Source organism: Xiphophorus hellerii, chromosome 18 (genome assembly GCF_003331165.1).
Source record: "Xiphophorus hellerii strain 12219 chromosome 18, Xiphophorus_hellerii-4.1, whole genome shotgun sequence".
Lineage (NCBI taxonomy): Eukaryota > Metazoa > Chordata > Actinopteri > Cyprinodontiformes > Poeciliidae > Xiphophorus > Xiphophorus hellerii.
In genome coordinates, this window is record NC_045689.1 from 2,141,005 (window position 1) to 2,157,316 (window position 16,312).

Below are 16,312 nucleotides of genomic sequence, written 5' to 3' on the forward strand. Positions count from 1 at the left end.
ATCAAAGGGCATCATACGGTTACCTAGCAACCCCAGTCACGCCCAGCTCGTTACCTAGCAACAAAATTCCAGTTCCACCAGCAGATTATTTCATTAAAAATGGGAACAATGTCGACGTTATGAGTGAAATAATCTGCCAGTAGAATCATCTTTTTTAAACATCAATATTAAGAAATTATTGACTCAAAAAAAGCTCTTATGTCTTGATGAAATGTTACGTCTAAGTTATTTTTCTCTTAGTTCGTGTGAACTCAGATATTTACAGTACAAACTAAACAAAAAGATTTGGTGCTTTTGCAGTGCAGAGTCAATAAATCCAGAGAGAAACAACAGATTTAGTCAGAACAAGTTTATTTTCCTCTAAAAAAAGTTACAAACAGAATTTATAAAGAATCAGTCGGATCATCAAGTTTTGATCCAATCATTCAGGTTCTGATCAATAATCAATGATTATCCGACTGATTCGACTGGTCAACAGTGAGTCCATCAGTACATGAGGTCGGCCGCGCCGCCGCTCAGCTCCACATCTTTCTTCCCTTGGAACGGGAACTCGATCCCCGTGAGCCGGATCAGAACCAGGTTGAGTCCGTGGAGGATGAGGATGAGGAAGAAGATCCAGAAGCAGCGGTCGTAGCGCTCCGAGTGCGTCTGGAAAACAAAGTTCTCCTCCCTGAAGTTGGAGATGAGCTCAGAGAGGCGGCAGATCTTCACCTCAGAGGCAAACAGGATCAGAACCAGGCAGCTGGTCGCACCTGCAGGACCAACACAGGCAGCTGTTCAGAACCAGAACCAGAACCAGAACCGTTATGGGGCAGGAGCTGGAGAAGTCAAAATCAATTTGATGTCTCTGACTGGAGATGCACTGATATGAAACTTTGGGCCAATATCAGTATCTGATGCTAATATTTGGTTACCGATATCATATTATTTCAACACTGTAAAAAAGCAAACAAGTTACTCACGTTGCTTCTTTGCTTCAGTTAAACTCTAATCACCATCATCTAACCTTATTTATGAAGTATATGAACGTTTATCTTTTTACTTTGTAAAAAGTGATTTTTGATGGTTGCTATCGATCATCGCCATCTTCTTTCCTCGTCAAAAAAATTACAATAAAATGCCAAGATTTTTTGCATCCTTGTTTGTTTATGCAGCTGATGACCATTTTTACATTAAATCAACTAAATAAAAGCAAAACTAGCCAATGAACTGTCTGTGTTTGACTGGCTTTACAGGAATTAATGCTAGTCATAGATTGTTTTGACGTCCATCATGGTGGAAGAGCGGGACCTGACAAGCAACGGGTCAATATCAGCATCGACATTTTGTTGCCGTTTGTTTCTGGAGGAGGTTGGCTGCGAGGTTTTTGTGTGGTTAGAAAGATGCAGAGAGAGAAATCATGGGTTGGTTCGTAAACTGGCTATCTCCAACTTTATATGAACCCCAACTTGGTGTGCTATGTCCAAAAACAAGCTAGCTTAAACTGAACCAGTAGAATCCATGGCTGAACTGGGAAAAATAACTTGGAAAAACAATCGCAGTCGCTCTGTTCAATACTCCTGACCCTCACTTCCTACGTCCGCTGTGGCGTAGGAAGCCACAGCTTCCTCTATGGCTTCCATAGCCGCTGTGGCCATAGCGGCGCCTACAACATCATATTGATCAATATGATGTCATCATATTGATCAATATGATGTTGTACCCCATGTTGTGTCGTTGGTGCATGGTCGGTATCGACATGGTTGAATTTAGCACTTTAGCGTTAGCTTTAGCTAATCTCCATGTTGGTTTAATGCTTTAGTTAGCGGCGTCCAACCGATGTAGAACCTCATCAACACCAGGCTTTAATATCTGATGGTATCTGGTAGAAATCTGAATCGAGTCCAAGCAATTACTCAGAACTATAGAGACGTCTGGACCAATCAGAGGACATCCTCGCCTCTAAGCCCCGCCCCCTGCCCTTTTTCCTGCCTCCTTTGTTCTGATCCGTCTCCTGCTTGCAGCTCCGGTTCTGTAATTGCTGCTGTTATCGTCCTCAGACCGACTGATCCATAATTAATCACTGAAAGCTTGATTAGAGAGCGTGTTCGCATCTGGTGGAGGCAGTTTGGTTCTGTTTGCTCCTCCGGTATTCACCTCCTTACAAATGCTTTCATTGTTAGTTCATTGATTAAGCAAAAAAAAGACAACAGGCCCTGACTAAAGAAATTCAAAAACAGATGATAAATAGATGATTAACTCCTTCTGTCACAAAATCATTTCTAAGGTTTGGAGACTTCATTGAACTGGAGTGAGAGACATTACAGCAGGACGATGATCCAAAGCACAGATCACCTCTAAATCCCTAAAAAAACAAACAAAGTGGACTTTTAGAAGTGGCTCAGTCAAAGTCCAGACATTGGTGTAGCATTAAGCAGGGGAAAGTCTCCAATGCGACTAAAATAAAACAAAACTCCTCAATGATTTAAAAATAAAGACTCATTGCTAGTCTTTACAAACAACTGATGGTTGAAGCAGTTATTAGGTTTAGGGGAGAATTTGACCATAAATGCAGGACAGAGGATCAATTCAAGGATTTATTGGTTCTACATGTCTGACCGGGATTAATACATTTGATCTAAGCTTTCCAAAAAAATCTGGTTAATCACACTAGATTTATGATTTAACAAGGCAGGCCAATACTTTATTATTATTATTATTATTATTATTATTATTATTATTAGTAGTAGTAGTAGTAATTTTAGTCTTCTTATTATTAGTATTATTGTTGTCATTATTATTATTATATTATTATTATTATTATTATACTGTTATTAAACAGACAGATTTTATTGACATTAAACTGTACATTTAAAATTCACATATAGTTATGAATTATATTAATAATTAAATAAGAAGTTTCAGTATAAATACTGTTCATTTTTAATTTTTTAAATATTTTTTTTATTAATTTTCTTTATCTTTCTATTTAGTATTCTTTTCTTTTTTCCTATACGACCCAGTTGGTTTATAAAGCCTCGTATAAACCAACTTAATAATGAAATCTTCTTTCCACGAAGTATAATTATATTTCCTCAGGAAAATTGTCTGATACAAATATATGTTTGAAAAAAATTGATTACTGTTATAACTATTGTTGATTTAATTATTTAAATGGAATTAACCCAGAAATAAACCCGGGTTAAGCCGTCCAGCTGCTCGGAGGACCAAAGCTGCTGTTCTTCTTCTACTGGTCGGTGACACAGAGAGTGCGGCCTCACAGCAGACGCAGGTCCACAGGTAAAGTCCCATGGGGCCTTGCAGCGTCTCGTAGGGCCGCCCGAAGGCGTTGAAGAAGAAGAAGCCGGAGGCCACGGAGGAGAAGAGAACCACAGCGCTGCAGAAGAAGACGATGGTGACGTGGAGGCCGGCCGGGATTCCACCCAGCAGGTCTGGGAAGACTGGAGGAGAAGAAGAAGACATGGAGGTTAACAGCACTGGTTTCTATTTTATTAAAAATACATTTATTCACATCCCAACATGGCAGCACAAAATGATTTGATTAAAAAAATACTTTACTTATCCCAAAGCAAATTAAATGTCACAACATTCAAGTTTCTTCAGTCATTGAAGATGTTAGTTCAACGTGTCAAACTGGAGGCTCGGGGGCCAAATCCGGTACGCCATAAGTTTTTATCCTTCCAGCTGTACAGATATTCTCATCCGTACTACTTTCTCTTACTACTCTCCAGTGATGCATAACCTCCACTTTTCTCCAGCTTAACTTTATTTTTCTCTGTTTTCTATATTTTTCTACACCTGGTTACAAAGTCACAGAACTGGAACAATCAGCTGAGTTTTTTAAATTCCCGTCTAAAAACTAAATATCAGCATCACTCATTCTAACCTCTGTGTTAGAATGACCAAAATGATTCATTCTGTAAATAGTTTAGATAATGCTGAAACAGTTAATCGTGATTAATTGATTATTGAAATAATCAACATATTTCATAGTCGATTAATTGTTACCTGGAGAACTGAGACCCTAAAAAGGCCTTTAGCTGAAAGAACAACAGTCAGATCAGTAATTAAACCAAAACTGTACAAAAACATAAACATTTAAAATAAAAAAAATTCCTGTCTGTAAATCTATGTGGCAGTTTCAGCTTCAAATTCTGTAAATTAAATATTATATTAAGCACCTTTTGCATCCAGTTATTAATCAGTTAATCCATAAATAATCAACAGATCAACCAAACACTGAATTAATGTTCAATCTAACAGAAGGAGGTTAACTTTTCACATGGTGATGTTAGATTTTTTTTTTTTTTTTTGCTGCATATAAATGATAAAATGTTCACCAAAATAATTTATGGAATAAAATGTTTCTTATTTTAAAAAATGAATTTTTAATGATTTGTTTTTAGCATCTTAAAACAGGCTTAAGCAGTTAAATGAAGTCTAGAGAATGTGACAGCTTTTTATTCGATTAGTCGATTAATTAATAAAAAACCATTAGCTGCAGCCCTGATTGTAAATAAATAATTGTTTTGAGAAAGCTCCGGTGATGACGTCACAGTCGTGTGAGCTCGTGATCCCGCTGTTCGTCCTTCTGGACCGGTGACTGTCCTCATTACTGTCACAGAGCGGTTCTGATCCGGCCCACTCAGCCGGAAAGCGTGTTAGTGACGGATGGTCGCTCCATTAACTGGGACCAGTAACCGCTCTGTTCTGGTCCAGTCTGGAGGAGAGAGCGGTGAGACCAACATCATGTCCCACAGAACCGGCCCGGATTCAGGTTCTGCTTAATTCAGAGACAATAAGTGAATGTTTTCTGCCTCAGAGCAACAGAACCAGAACCAGAACTCTGGTCCGTGCGCTGTAGGATTCTGCAGAACCAAACAAGAGGAGCGGAAATATCTAAATCGGAACCAGAGTGTTTCAGCACAAAAGTCACGGTGAAACTTTAATCTGGGTCAGAACCACATGAAAGACTGAATTTAATAACATTTTAATAAAAACTAACTTTTTGATGGGAACTTCACATCTCGCTGGTTAAATCCAGTTTCTGTTCTGCGTCTCAGCGCCACCTGCTGGTCGGAACCGGAGGAGCAGTTCGGGTGTTTCGGTTCAGTTTTTGAACTTCAGTTGGAATGAAAAAAAAAATCCAGGGAATCTGTTGATCCTCCTGGATGATTTCATGTTTTGTAAAATTACACAGAAATGAACAGCAATAATTCAAGATATTAATAAGAAAATAAATGTTCATGTTTTCACCATGTTGTTCTTTTTTTTTTTTATAAATGCCACAGCTTCAAACTATTTTTATTATAAAGCTAAATATTTAGGTAACTAAAAATTTAGTTAGGAAGCCAGTTTGGATTTAGAAAGTTTGGAAATAAATATTAAAATTGAAGCTAAATGTTTAGTTTCTAACTGAATATTTAGCTAACAAGCTAAACATTTAGTTTTAACTAAACATACACATTGCAACTTAAATATTTAGTTAACTAATTACATATTTAGCTTAAATTTAAATATTTTCTATTTTATTTAGCAAGTGAATTTGGATTTAGTAATATTGTAATTAAATACTTCTGTTGAAGCTAAATATTTAGTTGTTTTACTAAAGCTAAATATTTAGCTTTAAGTTAAATACAAGTTCAATTTAACTTAACCAAATATTTAATTTGGAACTAAATATTTAAATTTAAGCTAAATAATTAGCCTGTTAACTAAATACTTAGTTTAGAACTAAATATTTAGTTCAGACTAATTTTAAAATGAGTCTAAATATTTAGCTGGAAATAAAATGTATAGTTTGGAACCGAATATTGGTAATTGCATTTTTAGTCTGAAACTGTGTGACATTTAAAAATGAATAATGGAAAAAATGCGACTTAGAGAAATGAACCATTTTGCTTTTATAAATAATCCAGATTATTGCTGTTTATTTCTGACTGTAACTTTACAAACGGAACTCCTTAGTTTTCATGTTAGAATCAACATTGGTGCTTATTTTAATAAAACCTGGGATCCAAGTTTCTGTTCTTCAAGGAACACTATCTAAACCAGGGGTGGGCAATCCTGGTCCTCGAGGGCCGGTGTCCTGCAACTTTTAGATGCATCTCTACTTCAACACACCTGAGTCAAATAATGAGGTCGTTAGCAGGACTCTGGAGAACTTGACTGCACTTAGGAGGTGATTCAGCTGTTGGATTCAGGTGTGTTGGACCAGGGAGACATCTAAGAGTTGCAGGACACCGGCCCTCGAGGACCAGGATTGCCCACCCCTGATCTAAACGGACCCTCCGGTTCCGACCCGTGGACCCCCGGTAGGACTCACATGAGAACCGGGACGGTCTGCCCCCCAGGCCGCACTGCTTCACCCTCTCCCCGTGGAACAGCCCGTAGCTCAGCTCCCCCAGAAACTGGTCCAGTTCGGCTCCGGTGGCGTTGACGAGCTCGGCTCCGGTTCGACAGAGTACGACCCCGCGGAGCCAGTAGGGCAGCCCGGTGACGACGGCAGCCGACAGGGCGCAGCAGAGGCTCAGGAGGCCGGCGGAGCAGAACAGAACCTGCTTCTGTCGGTTCGGCATGGTGATGGAGGAGGAAGAGGAGGAGTCCAGATCAGGGCGGGGGGGACTCCATCAACCCGAACTGAACCGCAGAGACCAACAGCAGCCAGGACTATCCCGACAGAACCGGCAGTCCATCAGAACTTCAACGGGACCAGATCGGATGACACCTCCTCTCTGCCGTCACCATGGCAACAGAGGGTCCAATTACCTCCCGGAGGGGCGGAGGGGTCAGAACTGTCCCGTAAAGGCTGACAGATGGCTCGCTGTCTCTCCTGACCTTATACGGACTTCCGCTCACTTCAACCTCGTCAGAACCGAACTTTGGACCGCTGGTTCTGTGGAGCCTTCAGCTGAGGAGCCTGGTTCCGATTAGTGAACCTGTTCAGATGATGATGATGATGATGATGATGATGATGAGGGGAACTGTAATCAGTGGCAAAAAGTGAGTATTAACGACCTGCCATACATGTGGGCGCCGAGCGAGAGAGGGCGCCAAAACGTTTGTTTTTGGTATTTTCTGTATTGGTGGTATTTCAGCTGTTTGCGGTTTGAAGAGATTTACATTATTTTATCTCACTGTCAATATTGTCCCATAAACCGACACATTTACTCAAAATGCATCGTCACATTTTTTATGTAAGTTTTTGAAGTTGTTTTGATTTCTCTCTCTCTACAAATGTTGAATATTGTTTGGTAAAAGTTTTTTATGCGCTTTCTGCATAAGTTTTAAAATATTGCACTCTATCAATTCATAAAGTTTCACTAAGATTGACTGTATAAATATTCTGTTTGTGTGATCTCAGTTTAAACTTCCACTGACGACTAACGGCTCTGTTCTGCAATTATGACAGTCGACCTTTGACCCTATGTGGGGTCAAAGGTTGTCAGTTTGAAACCAAAACTTTATACGGTTCTGGTTCTGTACTGCAGGTGATCAGAACCAGAACCCCTGAGCTGTTACGTCTCTGCTCGGCCAGCAGGGGGAGCTGTTACGTCATTTATTGAATCTTTCTGGCATTTATCACGTGACCATTTCAGAGCCACACCTCTCCAGCAGGTCCGGATTCGGTCCAGACAGACGGAGCCGGAGCAGCAGAACTTTAGTCCTTCATCATGAGGTGAGTTTCCTATTGATCGGTGATCTGCAGCTGCAGCAGTTTCTGATCAAACGATCAGTTATTGAAATAACATGATAGCTTGTATCACAAAGCAACACATGGTAACTACATTTAATCATATTTTCAGATTTACTGATGTTTATTGATGCTTTTGTGGAACAAACTGGAGAAAATCGTAAAAATAAAATTTCTCATAGTCATTTTAAAAAAAATTAATAAAATTTTTATCAAGATATTGATAAATCTATTTTTTTTTTTCATAATAAACAATAAATGGTAACAACATCATATGATAAATATCCATCCCTCTGTTCCAGTCCCGTCTGGTCTGGTTGGTTCTGATCCGGTTGTCTCTGTGCCTCAGGATCTTCCTCCTCTCCCTGCTGGTCCAGTTCGGATGCGGCGCTGAGCTCCAGTTGGAGATGTACGGCAGCCTGGAGTCTCCAAACTTCCCCGACCCGTATCCCACAGACACCAAGCGGAACTGGACCATCAGCGTTCCGGACGGATTCCGGATCACGTTGTTCTTCAGCCACTTTGACCTGGAGCCGTCCTACCTGTGCGAGTACGACTTCGTCAAGGTAAGCTAGGAAGACCCGGAACTGGATCAGGAAACTTTCTGGATCCGGCTGCCTTTCAGAGTCTGAATAGGAACCAAGTTAACTATCCTTAAATGTAGCTGCAGTCAGACTTCTGTGTGAACGGTTTCTGACTCCAAACCGACCCGCGTGAAGAAGAAGAACGTAGCCGCCGCCCAGCAGCGCGCTGTTTATGGGAGTAAAGATGGCCGCCGCCCAGCAGCACTCTGTTTATGGGAGTAAAGATGGCCGCCGTCCAGCAGCGCGCTGTTTATGGGAGTAAAGATGGCCACCGCCCAGCAGCGCTCTGTTTATGGGAGTAAAGATGGCCGCCGCCCAGCAGCGCGCTGTTTATGGGAGTAAAGATGGCCGCCGCTGTCTGTGGATGTGTTGTTATGTAAATCAACTTTTTTGAGTTTTACTTTTTGTTATAATATTATCATCAAAAACAAACATGGAGTGTCGCTTTGACTCTTTTATGCATATTTGAGGAATACTTTAATCTCCATGGCAACAAATCAGATGGCAATAAAAAGCCTGGGTGGACCTAGCTGGTTTTATACTGGTTTGTACTTGAATTACATTGTTTTTTTGCTGGTTTGTGTCTTTTTATAATGGTTTTAAACTGGTTTATACTGATTTATACTGGTTTTGTACTGGTTTTTCATTGCTTATCACCCAGGTTTTATACAAGTTTGTATTAATTTATTCTGGTTTGTACTGATTTACACTGGATTATCTTGGTTTGTACTGGTGTGAGACGGGGTTTACTGTTGCTGCTCTGAATCTGAGGTGTGTGTTGGTGCAGATGTTAGGTTTATCGGAGTGTGTGTCGGTGTGTATCGGCGCCCCGTGGTCCGTTGACCCTCCCAGTCTCTGAGTCAGATAAACAGCAGCTGAATGTAAACAGAGCTGCTGGTCTGTTTTCTCTCCCCAGTTTGGACTGAGCCCTGATGGACCCAGATCTCTGGGAGGTTAATGGTTCCAGTTTGACCCATTTGGGGCTTGATAGAAGTTGGTCTGATGAACCTGGAGCCTGCTGCTCATGTTAGACTTTGTTCTGACTTTAGATTACTTGAAGTCAGAACTTTGTGGTTCTGATCCAGATCTCTGGTTCTTCATTCTGACGTAGTTTCTCTGGCCTGCTGTGTTGCTGTGCAGGTGGAGGCGGACGGAGAGGCGCTGGCTTTCTTCTGTGGGAGGGAGGAGACGGACACCGAGGTGGTACCGGCCCAGCGGGTCATCACCTCCCCCAGAAACTCCCTCACCGTCCAGTTTGTGTCTGACTTCTCCAACGAGGAGCGATTCTCCGGATTCGTGGCTCATTATAGCGCAGTGGGTGAGGAAACCCAAACAGCCGAGCTGCTGGTTCCTCAAGTTCTGATACAGGAAAAGAACCCGACAGTTAGCATGTCGGATTAACATTAAAACGTTCAACAGCGTCTGAAATCAGTGATGAACCCCGACATGTTCAGACCATTTTTATATGGTGATTTAAATGATCTATATACTATTGAGCCACAACATTTAGATGCAAAACTTACATTAACAAATAACCGAAGGTGTTAAAACAAATTGGATACAAATGGATTGTTTTGAGAGAATCCTCATGTTCTCCTTGTGACACAAGGTTGAATTAAGCACTTTAGCATTAGCTTCCGCTAAAGACTATGTTTATGATTAGTGCTTTAGCGTTAGCTTAAGCTAAATTCAGCGCTTTAGCATCAGTGTAGTTGATATATAATTAGTGCTTTGGGGTTAGCACCGCTAATATTTCAGTGCCTGCCACTGGTTTTCTGATTTTCCCAGTCTCATGGTCATTCTAGATAAAAATAAAATTATTTGGCCACAGAGGAGAAAATTTTCACCAAATACCTCAGAGATTTCTACATTATGTCACATCTTCACAAGCAAAAAACTCAAAGCTGTCTGATGTCCAAAAGTCAAGAAATAACATTTTTCCATGATTAAAATCATAAACTTCTGATATTGAAACTGAGATATTTTCTGAGTAGTGAGATGGCAGCACTTGGACGGGCCGACCTCTTCCTGCTGCTTGAAAACATCAGAGCCTGAACTCTGACCCTTCTTCTTCTTCTTCTGCAGATATAGACGAGTGCAGCGAACGCGGTGATGAGGAACCGCTCTGCGATCATTTCTGCCATAATTTCATTGGGGGATACTACTGCTCCTGTCGCTATGGTTACCAGCTGCACACAGACAACCACACCTGCAGAGGTGAGTGTGTCGGCGCCCCCTGGAGGCCCACGTGGAACCTGCCTTTACTTTGTAACAAGACATTTTCACAGTATTACAAGTTGAATAATCCGCCAGTGGAACTGGAACTAGAAACTAGTCAAAGTGACTTGGTAAGATTTAGTGTTTTTGCAGTGCAGTGAGTGTTGTTGTCTCTGAGAGCAACATGGATCAGAGTTAAACTAACTGATCAGTCATAACTCAGTGAACGGTTACAAGTCAGCTGGTTTTCAACCAGTTAAACCATTGTAACCAGTAGACATTCACTTGATTTCACTGACACCAAAGCATCAGGGGCCTCAGGGGCCTCAGGGGCCCGGAGCCGTTAGACCTCAGTGTGGCTGATAACAGCTGCTGATTGGTGGAAATGTTTACACGATGAAGACGTTTTAGTGTGGAGGAGGAAGCTCAGTGAATCTGCGTGTGTGTGTGTGTGTGTGTGTGTGTGTGTCCAGTGGACTGCAGCGGCGCCGTGTTCAGGGAACGCTCTGGCATCCTGAGCAGCGTTAACTTTCCGGGTCCGTATCCGAAGAGCTCTGACTGCTGGTACCGAATCGAGCTGGAGGCTGGGTTCAGGGTCCAGATGAACTTTGACCCCCGTTTTGACGTGGAGAGCCATCCGGACATCAGCTGCCCCTACGACCACCTGAAGGTGGGACAAACACATCCAGGTTATCATAGCTAACCAAAACGAGCAAAAACTGAAACTGAGAAAACAATTTCATTAACTGAAATAAATAAAAATGGTTATTAATTAGGAAAAACTCAAACTAATTGGAACTGCATTTATAAAACTAAAACATACTGAAATTATAGATACAATGCCCTTCGTTTCTGTGTTCATTAATCTATTAATTCGCTTTTCATGCTGATGTGAAATAGATGTTTTATGTCAGCTGTTGGTAAATTACGGTACTCCAGGCTCCTCCTGGCAGCTACACTGTGCTAATCCGCAAAATGGTAACGGCAAAAGTTGGGAGAAAACTCCAGTCAGCTGGTTATCCCACAATAATTGGATACGCTTTTTGAAAATGTTTTTTTCTGTGGAGTATTCATTAACCATTTGATGTATTCATAATCACAATACTTTGGTTCATTTTTAGTTGCATAATTAAAAAAGATACAAGTATAAAGTGCTAATAGAAACTAAACATTAAAGTAATAATTAATAAAAACTAGCAAACACACTCTAAAAACTAATTAAAACTGAATTAGATTGTGCGTGCCGTGGTGGCGTAGGGCGTAGCGCGACCCGTATTTGGAGGCCTTGAGTCCTCGACGCGGCCGTCGCGGGTTCGACTCCCGGACCTGACGACATTTGCCTCATGTCTTCCCCCCTCTCCTTCCCTGTTTCCTGTCAGCCTGCTGTCGTATAAGGGACACTAGAGCCCACAAAAGACCCCCTGGAGGGGTAAAAAAAAAAAAAAAAACTGAATTAGACAAAAAGTCAACATAAAATGAAACTAAAGTATAATGAAAAACCCAAAACTATTATTATCCTGCCTCACACTCCTCTCCAACCACACACACACACACGCCTGCGTGGCTATCTTTGTGGGGACTTTCCATTGACTTCCACTCATGTTCTACATCCTAACCTTTACTCTAACCATCACATACCTGACCCTAACACTAGCCAAAACTCAATGCACACCTCAGCCCTGAAACTAACCCCTAACCTAAAAACAGCATTTCCCCTCATGGGGACCAAGGAAATGTCCCCACAAGGAGCTCTGGTCCCCATAGCCCCTCATTGTAGACAGAAATATGTCCCCACAAGGCTGTAAGAACCTGGTTCACACTCTGAGGTGATGACGGAGCATGTGTGTGTCAGATCCAAGCAGGAAGCAGAGAGTTTGGCCCGTTCTGTGGCGATCGGTCTCCAGGAATCATCCGGACCGACAGCAACATCGTCTCCATCCAGTTCCACAGCGACGACTCTGGAGAAAACCTCGGCTGGAGTCTGAGCTACACCGCCACAGGTGAGACCACGCAGGGGGCGGGGCCACAGGGCTGATGTGGAGAGAGAAATTAGGCTTTTATTTTGAAATTACAGGAAGTCAGTGTCCAGTACCTGAGGCTCTGCCCAACGCGGTGATGGTTCCGATCCAATCAGAATACTCCTTCAAGGACCATGTGGTGTTCAGCTGTCAGCCGGGGTTCCTCCTGGTCCAGGTGAGGCTTCACTCTGCTGCTGGGAACTGAAACTGGAACCAGTGACTGAACTGGGAGCAGACAGAGACATTCTTATTGGTCTACACAGGAAACACAGGAGAGAGTCTGATTGGCTCTTGACGTCATGCAGGTTTTATTTGATCCATCAGATTAAATTTGATTAAACTTTATTTACTTTAGTTAATCAAAATAAAAAACTGAAACTCTTGAATTTTGCTCACATGGAGAATTTTTTATGACTTTAGATTAATGGAAACCAAAAATTTCTCATAAAATCAGAATACATCTGGCCAGTGGTGGGAACACTTCTGCTAACCCGCTAATGTGCTAATAGCTGAGCAAATTTTTTGTTTAGCACTTTAACTTTTTTGCTAACTTTAAAAACATTTAGCACACTCAGGTTGCCCTAAAATATTTTTTCCAGCTAAATGCTAAGTGCTAATTTGCTCAGTTGTTTTGTTAATTTTAAGTTGAATAAAGTTCAACATTTGTGTTGAAGTTTTGGTTCTTGACTGGTAGCAATAGTTAGACATTTATGTTGAGGCTCTTATTTTGAGGTGTGTGTCAATATGGAAAAATTTAGTGCTTTAACTTTTGCTAAATACCATGTTGGTGTAGCTTTTAGCTTTAGCAGAACTAATGTTTATGATCTGTGCTTTAGAATAGAATAGAATTAGAATAGAATAGAATTCAACTTTATTGTCATTGCACTGTCACAAGTACAAGCAACGAGATGTAGTTTGCATCTATCCAGAAGTGCTCTACGAGATATAAATATTTATTTACAGATGTACAAGACTGTGTATGTATGGACTATAAGGGGTTATAGCAAGAGATATAGATATTGTTTATAAATATAAATATGGGAGCTATATGCACAGATTATACAGATTATACAAGAATGTTAGGGAATGGATTATATATGTATATAATATAATACAAGATAAATAATGGCAGATAAAATGTACAGGTTGTATGTGTGTGTGAAGAAAACAGTCCGTGATGTGTGTGTGTGTGAGGATAGTCCATGTGTTATTGTTGTATGAGAGGATAGGGGAGTACAGTCCTTATAGTTTATGTTTTATGTCAGGAGGCGTTCAAAAGCGTGACAGCTGTGGGAAAGAAGCTGTTCCGGTGCCTGGTGGTTCTGGTCTGTAGGCTTCTGTAGCGCCTCCCAGAGGACAGGAGGGAAAAGAGTGTGTGTGCTGGGTGAGTGGAGTCCTTTGTGATTTTCCCGGCCCTTTTCAAACACCGCTTCCTGTAGATGTCCTTGATGGCAGGGAGCGGTGCCCCGGCGATATACTGGGCAGTTTTCACCACCCTCTGCAGCGCCTGCCGGTCGGAGACAGAGCAGTTCCCGTACCAAGCTGTAATACAGTTGGTGAGGATGCTCTCAGTGGTGCAGCGGTAGAAGTTCGTGAGGATCTCTGAGGACAGGTGGTTCTTCCTCAGGGTCCTCATGAAGAAGAGGCGCTGATGCGCCTTCTTAATGAGTTTGGAGCAGCTGGTCGTCCAAGTCAGGTCCTCGGAGATGTGGACTCCCAGGAACTTAAAGGTGTCCACACGCTCCACCACTGTCCCCTTAATGTGGATGGGTGGATGTGGGTCAGCGTTCCTCCTGAAGTCCACGATAAGCTCCTTGGTCTTCTCGGTGTTCAGCTGCAGGTTGTTTTTGTCGCACCACTTAGCCAGACGGTCTACCTCCTCCCTGTAAGCGGCCTCGTCATTATCTCTGATGAGGCCGATCACCGTGGTGTCGTCTGCGAACTTGATGATGGCGTTAGCGCCATGGACAGGTCTGCAGTCGTAGGTGAAGAGGGAGTAGAGGAAGGGACTCATCACACAGCCTTGTGGCGCTCCGGTGTTTATGATGATGGTGGATGAGAAGTGGTTGTCCAGCCGGACATGTTGAGGTCGACTGGTCAGGAAGTCGAGCAACCAGTTACACATGAGTGGACTGATGCCGAGGTCTGTGAGTTTGGTAATGAGTTGTGATGGGATGACAGTGTTGAATGCTGAACTAAAATCTAAGAACAGCAATCTGGCGTAAGTGTTCTTACTGTCCAGGTGAGAAAGGACAGAGTGCAGCGCTATTGAGACTGCATCCTCTGTGCTCCTGTTCTGCCTGTATGCAAATTGGTGGGGGTCTAGTGTGGGGGGGAGACAGGATCTGAGGTCTGCTAGGACCAGCCGCTCCAAGCACTTGGTAATGATGGGGGTAAGGGCTACCGGGCGGTAGTCACTGAGTCTGGTTGGGCTGGGATTCTTGGGGATTGGGACGATGGAGGTAGACTTGAAGCAGGTCGGTACCACAGCGCGGGCCAGGGACAGGTTGAAGATGTCCGTCAGCACTCCTGCCAGCTCCCCAGAGCACGTTCTGAGGACACGTCCAGGTATGCCATCAGGACCCGCAGCCTTGTGGGATTTAATCCTGCTCAGAGCCGCTCCTACGTCAGTGGGGAGGAAAGTCAGTGGCTGTTGGCCTGGGGTGGTAGCTGCTTTGGTTGCAGTTTAGGGTTAACCTTTTAGTTAACACTGCCCTCCACTGCATTTGGGCATTAAAGAAGGATTTTTAATAGCGAAATCATATTTTTGGTCATGTTGTGACCCCAGCGGTTATAGGAAAGACTTCACTCCTCCATGCTGTGATGTGTCTGCAGGACGGTGGGACGTCGGATCGTCTCCAGCTGGAATGCCAGGCTGACGGCTCGTGGAGCGGCCGTCCTCCTCGCTGTGACAGTAAGACTCGGATCTGAGCTCAGAGCTGCTGATGGACTTGTTTCCTGTCCAAAATGGAGATTCTGGAGTTTCACTCAGCAGATCTCCAGTTTCTGAATCTGCCCTCTTGTTTTACACACTCAGATTTATTCATTACAGATTATTTAATTAGTGTGAAGCTGCACTGTTTCCAACATTTAATGGACCAAACTTCAGGTTCGAGAGGTTTAATCCTCTTAACTGCAGTACATAGTAATTTGTTACACCAGCAGGGGGTGCTGTTGTTAGGAAAAAGGAGATTTTGTTTGGACCTCTCATGTTTCGGCCAATTTGCCAAAATCCATTTTCATCAACGTTTTTTTATGCACCTTATTAAGAGTTGGACTAGAAAATATTGATAGAAATGACGAAATAACTTCCTCAATTTTGCAATAAAGTTTTTACAGTGGCTAAACAATAAGTGATCATCAGTATCAATATTAATATAAAGTTTGTCACCTTTCCTAGAGAAGTTTAGAATCTTGTAATTATCTAAGGTTTTGCTCACCAAGCCGTGTGTGTGTGTGTGTGTGTATACGTCCATGTGTAAGAGTAAACACATACCTCTGAAGAAAACCTACAGTTTAACTGTTTTACTGCATTATTTATGGCAGCACGATTAGTCAGTGCTGACTATCAGTTTGTGATTTCCTTCATCCGTTCCGTCACTTAAATTTGAAACTCATAGATTTTTTTCTGTAACACTTGCTAGTGTGATACATGTCAGTAAAAGTTCCTCATCTGTAAATTTATTTCTGAAGAGTGTGACAGGGACTAAACAGGCCTGGGTGAGGATACTCATATGAATCTTTCAGTTTTCCCTAAAGTTGAACGTTTTTTACAGTGCACAACCAGGCTGCAAGAGTTG

General features: G+C 42.2%; 2 protein-coding genes across 3 annotated transcripts in view; one reads left to right on the forward strand and one right to left on the reverse strand.

The window, feature by feature from the left end:
* Positions 1–334: 334 nt before the first annotated feature.
* clrn1 (clarin 1) lies at positions 335–6,729 on the reverse strand. The gene is made up of 3 exons (XM_032544988.1): positions 6,326–6,729; positions 3,261–3,440; positions 335–752 (listed from the first exon to the last, which is right to left on the reverse strand). Exons 1-3 carry the CDS (start codon positions 6,576–6,578, stop codon positions 487–489), a joined length of 699 nt encoding a protein of 232 aa, XP_032400879.1. The 5' UTR covers positions 6,579–6,729; the 3' UTR covers positions 335–486.
* An 888-nt stretch (positions 6,730–7,617) lies between these two features.
* The window catches only part of masp1 (MBL associated serine protease 1), a 30,280-nt gene continuing 21,585 nt past the window's right edge, over positions 7,618–16,312 (forward strand). The window contains exons 1-8 of one of the 2 annotated variants that reach the window (XM_032590994.1): positions 7,618–7,678; positions 8,043–8,259; positions 9,418–9,595; positions 10,363–10,494; positions 10,968–11,164; positions 12,347–12,494; positions 12,569–12,687; positions 15,348–15,426. In XM_032590994.1, the coding sequence (XP_032446885.1) occupies positions 7,674–7,678; positions 8,043–8,259; positions 9,418–9,595; positions 10,363–10,494; positions 10,968–11,164; positions 12,347–12,494; positions 12,569–12,687; positions 15,348–15,426 (1,075 nt within the window). In that variant the 5' untranslated portion in view covers positions 7,618–7,673. Of the gene's footprint in view, positions 7,679–8,042; positions 8,260–9,202; positions 9,304–9,417; positions 9,596–10,362; positions 10,495–10,967; positions 11,165–12,346; positions 12,495–12,568; positions 12,688–15,347; positions 15,427–16,312 lie in introns of those variants that run through there. The other variant, XM_032590995.1, reaches the window with a different exon arrangement.